The sequence below is a fragment of the Fistularia commersonii genome, chromosome 11 (assembly GCF_037954325.1).
Source record: "Fistularia commersonii isolate RoL2024-O1a breed Wild chromosome 11, RoL_Fcom_v1.0, whole genome shotgun sequence".
Lineage (NCBI taxonomy): Eukaryota > Metazoa > Chordata > Actinopteri > Syngnathiformes > Fistulariidae > Fistularia > Fistularia commersonii.
The window spans coordinates 6,109,019-6,124,872 of NC_141294.1; the positions used below are offsets into that span (position 1 = coordinate 6,109,019).

Consider the following 15,854-nt stretch of genomic DNA (forward strand, 5'->3'; position numbering starts at 1 on the left):
AATTGTAGAAGCTTCTCATTTATGTGGCATATTTTTGAGCAGAAAAAGATGAAATCTCATCACGGGGTCACAGTGACCTCCATTCCACTGTCTTGTCTTACTGATTTTTTTCCATCGCGTCAACTTTGTGCGCCTTGCTAATGGAGCCCGTCCCACAAAGTGAAGATTTAGGTCACACGAGGAGAGTGGAGAATGGCAATTTGCAGTGTTTTATGTGACCAAGGGTTAGTTCGGAGGCCACCTTCGTTGTGAGGCTCAGAGTGCATTTTGGGGTCACGGTGTAGAAAGCAGCTATTCCACCTGGCAGCCCGACAGTCACCAGAATTTTTTTTTTTTGCCAGGGTTCAGGTTCGCCATTGTGTTGTACAAAGCTGTCAGGAGTTTCCTTTTTTTTAAACTTTCAGTTCTCATCATATTCTAGCAGAGGAAACCAAACATGGCACCTAGATACTTTTGAGCTCTCCTGTCATCTGGAAGATGAGATGACAGTGGTTCATTGCAAGTATGTCATCAGCAGCTCTTTGACATACATGCATGCACAGACACACATTTAATCTATAATAAGTATCATTAAAAGCAATATATATTGTATATATCCCGACATACTGGTGTACAATGAAATGCTGCTGCTACTCAGATACATGGAATGTGATTAGCTCAGGCACTTTGAGAAAAGGAGTAAAAGTTTAGAATTTATAAATGAAACCCACATGCTCAGACAGCAATAACACCTGAACAACACATGTTGAGCTACTTATCAAGAAAGCAGAGTTGGAAAATTTCAACTAGTTTTGATAGATTATTGGAAATATGTGGAAAGAACCCAAAGCAGTCACGATAAGCTGCTCAAATTCAGAATATTAATGGGCAATATAAATAGATTTCTCGCTAAGTGGAGGACACATGTAATAAAATACATGGGATGAAGAATTTGTCATCTGAAAGTAGGGCAGCGTTCATTACATTTTTGTCATTTAGAGTGTCTACAAAAATAGTCTGGGAACCACAGCTGTAGATCAGCATCAGTGGCTGCAGACTACTGGCCCTGCATTGGTTTTGACTTTTACGTAATTTGATAACCATTAAATGCAGGGGTGAGTTTTCTCATACCCTTCAGTTCAGATCTGAACTATAAACTAACCGTGACCCCTTGACAAGAGGCCAAAATGACTTCATTTCACAACAGTGAGCTCACACAAATAAGTGGAACACATTTCTTCTTCTCCCTGCATTCCTTTGAACCTTTAAATACACCAGAACTGGACTGTTAATTGTCTTGTGGAGATCTGTGTACCAAAGCAAAGGAAATAGTACAAAAATAAATAAATAGTTGAATGAAATATATACAGTTTATATTTTTAAAATGCAACATCAATGTCTCACAAGTATAATAGAAATCCTTCATGTTGATAGCTGTTTCATGATTTGATCAAAAAAAAAATGCCTCCATCTCATCGCCATAATCACTGTTATCTTACAAGACGCGTGTCATAACAAATTAAAAGCAGCACCGTGGCAACTCTGTGTTTTGTAGATAAAAGTTAGGAGTTATCATAGGAGTTAGCTTCAATGTGTCTTTTCAGAATATTGCACCAGTTACCCCCAAAGCTGTACTTTGAGGCCAGGGTTAAAGGTCATGAGTTTGACAACGTCTTTGAAAGCAGAGAGTCTGCAGAAAATGAGGAATGGAGGAGGGGAGGGTTAATGGCAAGTGGAATGTGACATGTTTATGGTAACATTCAAGTTGACAGTGATGAGGAATTATTGCCAGGCTGCTTGTCTGTTTTGATTCAGCTCACAACACAACACAACGTGCACACACACACACACACAGACACACACACACACACACAGTGTCCGGTCCCCCTTGTTTCAAGTAAACCCACTCAAGTTTTCCTTCACTAGACTTACAGTAGGAGGCAATCATGAAGATTCATCAAAATGTTTTTTGTGTTTTTTTTTGACATTTTACGATATATCTATTGTGCTGTGACAAAATGTTGTACTTGTGAATGCAATCTTTTTTTTCTTGATATTCAGCAACATAAGATTTGGCAAAAAAAAAAAATTGAAACTAAGAATTGACATGTTCCTCAAATAAATGAAGATGAATGTGTCCCGCCTACAGCCTTTATCATATCAGACATTAATATGCAGGAATATACTGAAACATGACAGAATTATGATGGTTTTGGTTGAGGTTTGTTGACTGGGAAAACTGTTTTTTAGATGTAGCTGATATACTGCAGATTAAAAATGAGATCTAACTACGAGGAAATTTCTTTTGACACACGCTCAGTAAATTTATACCACAAAATTATACAAAGCAGCAGCAGCAGATATTTAAGGTTAAGTAGGTCTAAAATTGACAGACTTGACAAACAAATACATCCTGGATAACTTAATCCCAATACTTGAAATCCCATTCCAAACTGTTAAAGTAATTGCCCTATAATCGTCTTCTGACCATTGGCTCTGACATGACAAACAATTCTTTGGAAAAAATAATAATACTATGAGTTCATCTTACAAGACACTGGCTTGCCTGCTAAACCTGACAACAGCAAGGTTCTGTTTTGCCTTTCAATGTGTTTTAACTCTGATTAGATGCAGATACTGTGATGTGCAGTCAGCCAAATTTCATGATTCAAGATTCAAAGTGTTTATTGTTATATGTACAGTGTGGAAACGTGTTTCCCTGTACAATGAAATTCTTCCTTTGCTGTCTGCAGTGAATTTAGATATGTATCGATAAGAAATGAACATAGTGTAAACGTTATTATTAATATGAACAGCGTTGGCAGTGCAGATAAAACGTTTTGAGTGCAGCTCGGTGTGCAATTCACAAAGTACAGGTGCAAGGATGAGTGCAGTTTAAATGGACAGAAATTCCATGTTCAGATGAGCGCAGCACTGGCTGTGATGCATGTAAAATGCAAAAAAAAGAATGTGTGTCAGCTGTTTGAGAATCATTTAGCACTTGTCATTTCAATTAAAGAATCATTGATGTCCTCTGCTGAAGGTGGGAAACAAGAAGGTGCTGTATGAGTCTTTTCTGCTATTAACTTGGCTAATAAGCAAATAAAGTGAAATAACAATGCCAACAAGCAGAAATATTTAATTTCTAAACTGATCGCCTTTTTAAAGTTGTTTATTCAAAGTTCTAAGCTGTACTTTTTCTCTTACAGATCAGATATGGAGCAGATAAACCAATGTTCGTTGTTAGTGCTCGTAAATGTTATTCTGTCATGAAAAAAATCCCCCCAAAAAAGAAGAGTATGTATACTTTTGGCAGCGAGTATAAATGAGCAAGGAGTGGAAAAACATATATTTGTAAATGCAGTGTCTTAAACCTGTTTTTTTTGGTGGTCTGTATTCAGGAATCAAAGATACTGAAACTGCAGCCAATTAACCTTTACCCATTTCAAGAATGTCTGAGAATGCTTATTCATGTTCAGAAAAACAACTTAAAATGTAGCAAGAATGTTTGAGCTCGCAGCAATTAATCATAAATTAGGGGAGATGTTGTGTTTATCTTTGCTGAGCATGTTTGCAAATATACTGAGCCCTGGGGCGAGTGATCTGCATTTCCATAGTAGTGGTCGTCCACAGTTTAACAGGAGCTATGTGGCTGTTGCACAGACACCCATTTAAAAAGAGAGAGAGAGAGATTTCTCCGTGTTCACACTCAACATTTCCCACTGGGTTCTCGTTTTGGCCTTGACATGACGAGACTTGGACAAATCAAGATTTTTTTTTTCTGTCACTGACACATGGAAGTGATGTGGCCTTCATATTATAAACATATGGGTTTGCTAGGGGGGAGGGACCCCCCACAGAGAAATGATCTCTTTATCCTGGGATTGTCTGGCAGCAGAGGACATCGATGCCGGGGAGTAGGAAAAGGAAAAAGAGGCAATGGTTGGGATGGTGATTTTAAGATGAATGAATATTTTAGGAGCCTCAGAGGTCCAAAGCAAACTCCCTGCAGACGCCGTGGGCTCAGGGCTCAGCATTGAAATCCCACGTGCCATCAGTATTTAATAAAGTCATACTTAGAAGAAAGGAAGGCAGAAACAAAATAGCAGCTGAATTTGAAACAGTGTCTGAGGCCAAGCTTAAAACCTGCTTTTCTTTCTTTTTTCAGTTTTCTGTTTTTAAAATGTAAATTGTAGGTGATTTCTTTCATCGCTCCTGAGTCATTCTTACGCATTATTTTTGTGATTATTTCTCTTTTGTGTTGTTAACATTGAAAGACACAATGTAATGATATAGGACTACTTCAGAGATATAAATGTGTTATTGATGAAATTTAATTTACTTGCTAACTTTCTCTGTTTTTTGTTGTTTTTTTATTTTATTTTATGTTCCAGGGGACTATTTATCACTATTCATGACCGTGGTCACATTGCTTCACTGCTCCAGAACTGGCCAGAAAAGGACATCAGGGTAATCATATCACTCAAGAATATTTGATCATGTTCATATTGTTGGACTGTCGCCATGAAAAAAAAAAAAAACTTTGGTACTCAGCCATAGCCTGCATCACTACATCAATAAAGCAGTGCATAGCACTGTTTATCTTTCTGGAGAATTCTCAACCCGTGTTCCAGTTTATGATCTATCCTTTGCTTGGTTTCAAAGCCCTCGAGGAGTGTTTCCGAATATTTTGTCTGCCAGTATTACTAGAATAACTGATCAGTCATTTTTCAAAGGGATTTCGTATTCCTACCGTGAGAAAATTAACAAGATTAATTGTTCCAGTAAGTGATCATAATGTCCATGGTTATCATTCGCTACCTAGTGATGCTGCTGCCTACACGGCATTGGTCAGGCAGTGGTTGTCATCCATCTTTAGCAAAGGACCCCAAACGCTGAGATATTTCTTTAATAGTGGTATTTGCAAGTCATAAGCTTGTCATAAGTGAATGATGAAACTAGCGGGCATTCCTGGCATATCTGCTGTACCTGCAGCCTCAAGCACCTGCTCATTGCTGTCAACAGTTGGGCATTTACTTCTCCACAGATATGCCTGCTCTCATGGTCAGAGTGGGCTTTTTATTAAAATATACCCTACTTTTAATATTTCAATAGAGAGGGAGTAAACAGGAGCCAAGAAAAGCTTTCGCTCAAGCTTTGGTAGTCTCACTGTCATATATTACTATGGCCAGAAATCTGGTTTGGGTTGTTCCGTAGTACTTAGTTACATTTGCATTTTACCAATGGAAATGAATTGGACAGTGTTGGAGGAAGGCTGCAAAATGTTTACATCAAAAGCTGCCTCCGTCACCCTGATCGTTGAAAAGAAAACCCCTTAGCTTTGGAAAAGGTTCTGGTCGCGAGAAGTCTTTAACAACTGATTTGTTATATAGTGTGTAATCAACCCAAAGTAGCTTGTTTATTTATGGCTCTATAAGACCAGTGAATGGAACTAGAGGAGTAAATGAGAGAATTTGGCTTACGTTTGGGAACAAAACATGTTTTTGGTTAGTAGATTATGTGTTTGCCATACTGAGTTAAGGCCTTACAGAGCCAGAAGTCCAGAGCTTCAGTTTAATATCTAAAGTAACTGCATCACTTTTAAATTTAAAATCTGGTTTGATGATCGCCAGGCTGTGTGTGTAACTGACGGCGAGAGGATCTTGGGGCTGGGAGACCTGGGCTGCCACGGCATGGGTATTCCAGTCGGCAAGCTGGCCCTTTATACGGCGTGTGGAGGCGTGCTGCCACAGCAGTGCCTGCCTGTCCTGCTGGATGTGGGCACAGACAATGAGGTAAGAAGTCCAAAAATATTCAATCAGTTCATGATAATTAGTCCCAACTTGTCATGACAGGTCGATATTAATGATTCAATGTGGAAAGTTTCAGCCTAGACACCAGGAGTGAATGTTATCAGTATACATATTTATTCAAATCATCATACACGTATAATGTGTTTTTTTTTTCAACTGAAATGGAAATCCACATAAATATTTCCTGAAAAATCCAGATATATATGTCAGATATACAGTATATATTTTGATTGTAAAACTGATTTTCATACATTTTTTTGTTTGTCAGCAAACTGCTTTATTTCTAAGTATTTCATGTTTCTTTGCTTCAGGAGGCCATGTTGATGGCCTCAATACATTTATGTGGAAATGTGGAAAAGGAATAATCTTTTCATAAGGAACATTTAGACCAGATGATTCCATGGTTTTCCCCTTGGCAGCATTTTATTTCAGTGATTGCAGTGAAAGTACCTTTCATTCATGCAATGCATGATAAGATAACATGTATTAGTCTCTCAGTGAGGAAATTGCATACTAGAACTGAAATACTAGACATTTTCATGAGCGGCTAAGATTTTCTGGTGAAGTCGTTCTGTAAATTTATCTTTTTATTTTTCAATTCAGAACTTTTTATCGTTTTTGCCAGAGGCTGCTTTTCTTGCACTACATCCATATTGCTTACCAGAGAATGGAGGAGTCACAGGAAATTGTATCTCATATTTTGCCAGCACCAGCATCTCAAAATGCTCACTTTAATTTCAAACATGCACATGACTTGAGTCCAGGAAGTTACTTAACTTGCCAAGAAATGGAGGAGTATATGGGAAACAAGGAGAAAAAAAAGTAGTTTAACATTGCTCTTTTTAAACTGTTAATTATGGGGCATGTGTATGTGCTGCCTGTTGCCTGGGAACAAATGCATGTTTGCAGTTCATATGCCTAGTCAAGTTAATCTAACCAACTACATGTCTGAGCAATACAAATCTAAAACTGCGTGGGTGTGTTACTGAACATAAGATGGATTAAATAAGATCAAATTGAAGATCTTGGTTCAGAAAATTGCCCTGCCATAAATACTTGGGATATACTTAAACAGCTTAATCCCGTTCAATCAGATTTAGCCAGGATAGGAAGGTTACAATTGCAAGCTGGTGAAAACCAGGGAGGCTGCTCATTCAGAAGGATCTTCAGAAGAAAAAAAAAATATGACTCATGATTAAATGTATGATTTTCTTTGTTTCCAAGGACTACATGCATTGCTGTATCTAACATGTTGGTCATGTTAGAAACAGGTCAAAAATTGCCAGTATCAATTCACATTAAGCATCGTAATAAATTAAAAAAACAGGCTACATACCTTCTTAAGATGAGCCATTGTTCTTTTTTTGATGGAAGTGAACACATCAGCAGAACTACTCTTCTCTCCCGCTGGCTTCAGCATAGTCACTATGGTGATGGCAAGTGTATAATTAAGTTTGTCTGGAGAAGTTTCCACAGTTTTGCTGTTGTTAACTTATCGCAAAGGTTTCTGTTTAAAACTTGTCTTTTTCACCTACAGTGACGAAACTCCAGACTTGCTACTGATATGCTACTTGCAATAATGGAACTTTCACAACATTGACCAAGCCATTTGGTACCAGTCAGCTGATCAGTGTTTCACTGCATACAACTCTCGCTGTTGTTTGAATGGATTCATTTTGACATGTGACCAAGGTGAAATGTTAGTCATGTTAGGGCCCTCTACAAATTATGTGTTGCCACAGAAGGAACAACCCGGAGGATTAATACATGCCAGGTGGCAAATAATGTTCATCTGGTCATAGTGGTAAGAGGCTACCTTACAGATCAGCAGAAAAAAAACTTGAAAATCTCATACTTTCTCACTCGACAAGGAACCACCTATTGTAAAAGTTACATAAGCGGCTCTGTTAAGAGTTTCGGCTTGGAAAGCACCTCTGCCCAGTGCCAGCCTGTGACAATACCCGCCAACTGAGCTGTTCTTACCTACCTACTGTCTCCGTTTTCTACAGCAATGTGTTTGAAAAACGAACTGAAGTGCGGTCAGTGCTGCACGTGTGACTGCAGCCCGAACAGACTAAGAATAGTCTGTGTGCACGTCTATATATACAACTGTCTATGCGCTGTATCCTTGTCATGGCAGCCAAGGGTGGGGCAGCCTCAGATGCCTCTCTGTCCAGCACAGCTGAGCTAAACCTGTCAAAAGCTGTTCTTTATTTTCCAAGACAGACTTCAGATGACTCAGCCCTTGGAGTTTATGTTCATGCCAAGAAAGTTCTCAAGTGGATTACAGATGAGATGTTCCCGAGGCTAGATGAGATTTTTTTTTTATAGAATATAGTACAAAAAAAAATAGATTCAAAGGGAATATGGACATGAACAAATATAAGTAGAAACCTACTGTGTCAATGATGATGAAGGTCTGAGGCCACTCAAACCGTTTAGCCAATATACTCTTCGTCAAAGTTTTCACTGCAGAAATGCCTCACTATTCCCAAAGTGCTTGTAAAATATATTATATTTATACATTGCTGCTCTTTGTACAACAGTAACTGGATTTAGAGAGAACATTCATTTCTCATTTATCGCATCGTCTCTCTCTGCACGTCATCTTTATTGGCTTATTTACCTTTTGACCTTCTCATGTACTGGCATCCCTAAGCTTTCTGTGTTGGACTCCTGCTCAGTTTGAATAAGTCTGGATTAAGGTTGAAAAAAACATCTGTGTATATTCAGCAGAGATTCTTCAACACGCATCTTCAATTTTAGATCATCATGGGCGTCACAGTATATTCTCAATGTCTGTCTGTGTGTGTGTGCGTGTACATGTGTTTTTGTCTCCCGATCAATCAAAAATGACTGCCTTGGAGCAGTAAATAACTTAAATATGGATTTTATATGGAAGCATTTTGTGGACAGTCTGAAGGCAAGGCAGTTAACTAGGCATTGTCACAATAAGTGGATGCAGAGAAAACCATCATCGGCAATTATCCCCATCTCTAAGGTTGGGTGCACACTAAAGGAAAATAAGGGCGAATTTCCTACCCTGACAATTAGGAAGAATTCCTGGTTCCAAACAGGTTGGTATTGATTATTTTCTCAACTTATCCAGTAATCCGAGGCATTTACCCACATAACCTCACAGGATGGATTGGCAGCCCCCTTATATTCAAAGAAGAAGAAGAAGAAATTCGGTAATAAACATGTCATATACCATTTATCATCTGCAGACAAGTAAAATTGTGAAATTGATTTATTTTATGGGAAGATGTGTGGTAGCAGCTGAGCCAAGGTTCCACATGTTGCTAAAGTGTCTGTGTGTGAATGAAGAATATACAATGATCGTAAAAAGACATTCCCACAAAATGAGCACGTGTAAACAAAAAGGTGTTATTACGCACTGAGTATCTATATGGATCTCAATGGAGAACATTCATCATTTCAATCTGATGTTTATTGCTTGCCTTTGGAGTGAGAAGCCATTTGCAACATGTAACACTGTACGGTAGCCGGCAGTAAGCACCTTACAGTAAACCAGGAGAAGAGGATGTCAGCAACCATTTACGACCTAACACTTTTAACGGTAAGTAGAATACCGTACACTGTTTATATATGTTCATGTGTAAATGTTAGACAACATTTATATTGAAATATTTACAAAAAATGTGTATTTGTTACTACTAACAAAATTCCTGCCATGATTTAAAATGCCAAATTTTGAAATCTTTTTAACCACATTCAATTTCCAGTTCCAAAAATTATGATTATTTCTCTTTTTAATTTTATCACTGATCATCTATCACACCAATAGCGCACACTTAAAAAATGAATTTAAACTTGAACTCCCCCACATTACATTAAAATGAACAGAAATATACAAATATGCCGATAGCCAGTATATATATTAAATTAAAACATCTCTACTGACTGCTATTTTCTTTTTCCCCCTTTAGTCCTTGCTTCATTTACAATATCCTTAACTGCTGCCAATCAAATGAAAGAACATGATAAAATATGTCATTTGTGTCTGTCCCAATCATTTAACTACTTATGCTGAGTACATTTACGCTGGGTAGAAAAGTCTGTCGTTCAATTTTGGTATGACTTATTAAATAAGGAACCATACCCAGATTTTAGTATATCTCTTTTACTTTTTGTATAAGAAAAAGATATTGGACCAACTAATACAGTCACTGGATTTTGCAGCACAACACTCAATCAGACATGAGTGGACCCTTTGCTTAAGTGAGTAGCCTTTATTGTTCATGTGTTCTGGTTGTAAATTCATAATGAACTTTTACTAAATGAGTCAGTACAATTTATTTATTCATTTCCTCATTCATTCATTCATTCATTCATTCATTCATAAGAAATGCTATTTACTTACACCACCCCAGTGATTTTTGGGGGGAAGGGGTGTGATCTAATAAATAGATTTAAAACACACACACACACGCACATATACATATATATATATATACCTATGCCTATATTTACCTCATCTTTTTCAAAATGTAATTGATATCATCTTTTAACCTATGTTTTGATATTTTCAGGAAGCCAGAGGAAAAAAAGAGTTGCAGCAAAGCCCTGGTGACTGGGATGTGGAAGGTTGCTCCGTGATTGAGCACTTGGCAAGGGTCAGGTCACAGCAAACAAACTGATTGGTGGATAGAAATTTGCTTTGGATTTTACCACCTGTAAATGTCTATTTTTTAACATTAATAATAAATATTGAAATAATTTAGTTTTGTCAGGTGCATATCTTTCAGAAATGTAAACATAACACTTCAATGTATATAGAGAATTATTTTTACTGTGAAAATGACAAATTCCATTTTTCTTTTATCCACCTATTACTCTATGTATGTGACTACATCATTCATATAAATATAATTTTATGTATTGTAACTTAAAAAGTAATTTCAAACACATATTGCTGAGCCCTGTCTTTATTGTTGCGACCATGGAAGTTGACTGTTAAGTCATCAAAATTTGAACATTTTGAGCTGTAATGCTAATTTTATTAAAACAATTTTCTTTTACATTAACTCCAACCTACCCCTTTTTAACTAGAGATATGGCTGTTTGAAAAGGTACCAAAACAATCATCTCTAAAATTTGACTGAATAGCTTTTCATGTGACCTGATGTATTTTGATGTATTTTCATTACTACATCTGTCATGTACTCTGTCATGTACTCATGGTTTATGTACATTTGGAGAGATAATCACTGAAGTTCCTGTCTTTAACCCTGCGGTCTGCTACTGATTAAACCATAGATTTCACTGGCTGCTCTTGGCTTTCCCATTTTATATTATTCTAAAGAGATGACAGCCCAAATGAGACGTAATGGGCCAAACCATGGGGTGTGTTCCTACCGGCTTTCTACATGGGGCTTATCAGTCCACTGCCCGCTTTACTCCCTAGCCGTGACTCTGGGAGCATGATTGGAGCAGATGTGGTGGTAATAGCTCTGGTAATTATTTAATAACTCTAATTATGGAATTATATTTCTCCTTGAGGGATAGGGGGCGGGGGGCAGAGTTTAGTGTGGTGTACAGTAAGGGTAGCAGAGGCTAAGAACAGGAAATACGGTCGGCTCCTATAAATGTCAATTCTTGCTTTGTGAAGTGTTTCCATCATTCATAAAATTCATATTCATAAAATTCCTTGCTATTCCTTTAGTCTGTAACTAAGACTAGAATCATAATTGGGGCTTTTTCTCATCTTTAATCCATCAATGTTTTCTGTTTAAATGTTGTAATTGAATTGTTGTTATTGAAGTGTGAAGCACCAATCTTGTCCCTGACTAATTTACAGAAATCATGACATGTTCAGGACATAACCTCTGCAGTTTGTTTTATATTCTAATATGGAAATTCTGCACTCAATTGCTTTTAAATTAAACAAAACTATTCAAACATGAGAGGAGATGGTAGATTATCCCATTGAATTGTGGATGCTAGTTAGTTTAGTGGTCAAATTTTAAATGAAGAGATGAATACCTGCAATTTTACCCTCAGCAAGGCAGCAAACAAGCACGCTCCCTCAAAGGTCAAAAGTATTAGATTTATCTTTTATCTGATCTTGTCTTGCAGCGAGCCACTGTGCAGTTGTTTTTTTATTGAGAGGAGGAATGTGAGAGTGGTGTAATCTCACGTGAAAGCCAGATCTCGGTCAGCTCTTATCGCCCTCATGCAGAACACAAGTGTGCAGGCTGAGACAATGAAGAGAACCTTGTTCTTTTCAAACATCCATATCAGTCCCAGCTGTATTTCCCCCACTTCCATCACACTGACATGTTTTTATCCCTTTGTCCTCCTGCTTGATGTCACCTGGTACTCCAAATCATAACTCTTACTCATTCAGAGTTAATGAGAGCAGCCTTGGTTTTCAAGTTCATGACTTTTAGAGGATTAAAGTGTTTTTTTTTTTTGGTTTGTCATTTAACTCATGAAGCAACCACTTTAATTTAGCACAGTGACATGATGAAAAGAGTAAAAGTAGAAGAATTAACAGGTCATAAATCCTGTCATAAAATTTGATAGTATTATCTCTTGCAGGCATGAGCTACAAAGCTATACTGGTTGATTAAGCCCCTATGCGAGGAAATTGGGAACGGTACAACACAAAGTACATTTTAGCCAAGTTGTTTTATTATCAACATGGCCAGGCAAACTGAATCATAGTGACTTCACTGAGAGCACTTCTTCTGTAGAAGTCTCTGGAAAAAAAAAAAAAACAAGAAACTGAAGAGTAAATATGTACTAAATATTCTTTCATTGAACTTCTTAAGCTGACACATTAGCTGCAAATGAAACTTTGCTGCATTGCTAGACAACTTCTCGAGACCCTTTCAACTGTTTTCATTCATTTGAAATTTCATGCCGTTGCATCATTTCATGAAAGTACCACCAAAAACTTTCTGGTATCAGTCCACTTCTTTGTGGGATCAAATGAACATGTTATGCTTGTTTTGGTTATAGTTTAATTATGGCCAACTCCTGCCTGTTACTGTCCATTAACTGCCTGCCAGGAAATGAGTTGTCAACTTCAAATAAATACTGCTTTAAATAAACGTTTTGAAACGTTCTGGGACAAGGCAAACCCTGACCCTACCATGGAAAGGTAGCCACTGCCTTCCTTAAGCCGCGCTCATCTTGGTGGCACTCTCTAATTATCCATTCTAAAATCTCTGGGATATAAAGGACTGTCCCAAATGAGGCATGGAAGCAGCTGCTTGGCGTTTAGGATCGAAATTTCCTGGAAATTTGCAAAGTACAACTTCTCATCAACCCAAATCCTTTAAACTCAAATTCAGATCTTATTTTGCATTCACAGCATGCCAATATGACACTTCATCAGGGAGATGCATCATGTCAAAGAAATGAAAACACTTGTAAATGGACCCAAAGGAAGGTTTGCTTTTGAAATATTAATGCTATTTCCATTAAATTCATCCATCCATTTATTATCTACTTCTTATCCTGCAGTCTCAGCTGGGAATGGGCAAGAGGCGGTGCACATCCTGGACCGCTTGCCAGTCGATCATAGGGCCAAATATAAAGATGAAGAGACATTCACTCTCTCATTCACATATCTAGGCAATTTTTCCAATGTGTTCCATGAAATTCATGATTATTTCTATTTCTTTATCTTTTCAATATTGTAGATCATGCCCTCTTCTTGACATATGTTCTTTATTTTTTCACCTTTCAAGCTGCATTCCTCTCTTTCTTCATAATACTGTGTTGTGCAGGTTAAAGTTCACTTCTTTAAAATCCCTTCACCCTGCAAGCTGAGCGTTAGTCCCCCTTTGATGGGTTTTTTTTTGTCTGTGTTAATGAAAAAAAGTGTGACCTGACCTTGTTTTGACACACGATCAGACACTGCTGCTGATTTCTAATTTAAATCCACAAAGATGTGTGTGTGTGTTTGTATGTGTGTGTGTGACAGAGAGAGAGTGTATATATGTGTGTGTTGTATAAGATATTGAGTTCAACCATCAAAAACAGAGTTTAAAGAAAAAAAGATAAGTAAGCAATAGTCTGCATTAAATCTACTTCTCAGACCAACATTATTCTGTGAGATTATCTGACCAAATGCAAGTATGTTTTTTTTTTAATTATTATTTTGGCTATTAATGACAAGCAAAGAATCCCAGCCAGGGTTTGACATCTCACTATTTCCGTCATGCCAAAGTGACTTTGACAAAGAATATTTGAGTCTTACAGGAATATGCCTGATTACACAATACTGTTAAATCCTTTAGTTGAGCCGTATTATGATATTTCATCTTGTCTTTGTTATTGAAAAACAGGCTAATTTGAAATGTTTTTCCCATGGAGTGCTTAATGGTAAAAACAGGATTTTCTGTGTTTGGTCCATTCTAGAAAATGAATTTCCGGTTATGTTAGTCACCAGTCTCTTGAGACATCAACAGCTATTCGCCCATCAATTCGCCAACATTGTCTCTTCCTACAATAAATGAATGCTTTTTTTTTACTTCACCTGCATCATTCGCCCCAACCCCTTAAATAACTGTTGATCTTTCAAATAATAAAGGTCAAATTTATTTGTATAGCTTTTGCAGTCATAAGGTTGTTCTTCTCTTGCTCACATCTGCTGCTGCCCCCTCTGCTTCCATGTATTTCTCCAGATGCTGCAGAACGATCCTCTCTACATTGGGCTGAGGCACAAGAGAGTGCGGGGTCAAGCCTATGATGACCTGCTGGATGAATTTATGCAGGCTGTAGCAGACAGGTATGATTACATTGGCCCTCCATTCATCTTTTACCCACTTCCTTCGGGTCAGCTGCTATAGTACTTGTCATCCGGATGACACATGGAGCTCTTGGAAGAAACATGCTAAGCAGTTTAGGATAGTAATGAATGCACGGTGTGATGTCACCAAATGTTGTGGGATTCATGGGCCTAGAAATTAAGGCACTGGTGTGTCGGTCACCAATGAACACAGTTTTCTTTTCTAACATTCGCTTGTTGAAAGCGGTTAACCACTAGCGTGATCACGACTCTTGGCAGAATCGAGGAATCTGACTTGCTTATTCGTTGAGAAAGGTTAAAATTATCAAGAGGTGAAATGAATTGCAGCTTTCATTGTTGAAGGTTTCTAGATTGTTGTTTTGGGTATTATCATTGATAGAGCTCATAATGTATGCCAACAAACACGGGGGAGGACAGAAAATATTTGCTGATGCCTTTCATGGTAAATGAGTTTGCCTTTTGTGATTTGGGCTCAGCAAGGTGTTAAAAAGTTAAAGGAATGGGTTTTCACTCAGACTTTGTCTCAACGAAACAAATGTACTCCGTACTTTGACTTGCTTGAAGTCCCGTGTCGCTTCGGGTCACTTTGTGCCATCAGGCTATCACAACCACATACACATGGGCCTGGTTAAGCCTTGTCCTAACCCTGGGAGCCTAGAGTCCAGAGGGAGAACCTTTGGTCTGGGCTCCCTCCAGCTGGCAACAGGAGGCCTTGACTATAATAACCGGGTGGCTTCTCAACTACAGGGAACAGCAACGCTTTTCCCCTAAAGGAGCCAGATTGGCGGAAAATGAATAATTATGGGCTCAGAGATTGAATGAATGATTACAGCTCTATGGTCTTTTAAGTAATATTCAAGTTTAGGTTTCTAGGAAACTAAAGAATCATGAACTCAAATAATCCAGATTGTCTCATCATCAATAAACACAAGTCTGGAGGCCCTATTCTCCAGTAAGGGATGTAAACAGGATAGGTCATGTGCTTTAAGCTAACTAGCTCACAACCCTGGAGCAAACAAACACACCCCAATATAATTGGAAACTGTTGACGTTTAATGGATGCACCAAATCTGATCCTATTTAAAGTCTAGTGCAATTTTTTTGAACGATCACTGTGCAAATTTAACAAAAATCCTGGATCATACCCTGGAACTAAAAGCTCATGAGAACATTTATACAGCAAAATGTGCTTTTTTGCCCTAAATGGACCTTTTTTCGTATCCAGAATGTCTTAGTAGCACTCATACAGGCATGCAGTTCTTGCATAGCTGATATTC

At 37.9% G+C, this 15,854-nt stretch overlaps 1 protein-coding gene across 1 annotated transcript in view; it reads left to right on the top strand.

The window, feature by feature from the left end:
* Positions 1–15,854, top strand: part of me1 (malic enzyme 1, NADP(+)-dependent, cytosolic) — a 71,290-nt gene that overhangs the window by 43,762 nt on the left and 11,674 nt on the right. Inside the window, exons 4-6 of the mRNA XM_086154669.1 lie at positions 4,374–4,449; positions 5,613–5,774; positions 14,453–14,556. Of these exons, the coding sequence (XP_086010795.1) occupies positions 4,374–4,449; positions 5,613–5,774; positions 14,453–14,556 (342 nt within the window). The remainder of the gene's footprint in view (positions 1–4,373; positions 4,450–5,612; positions 5,775–14,452; positions 14,557–15,854) is intronic.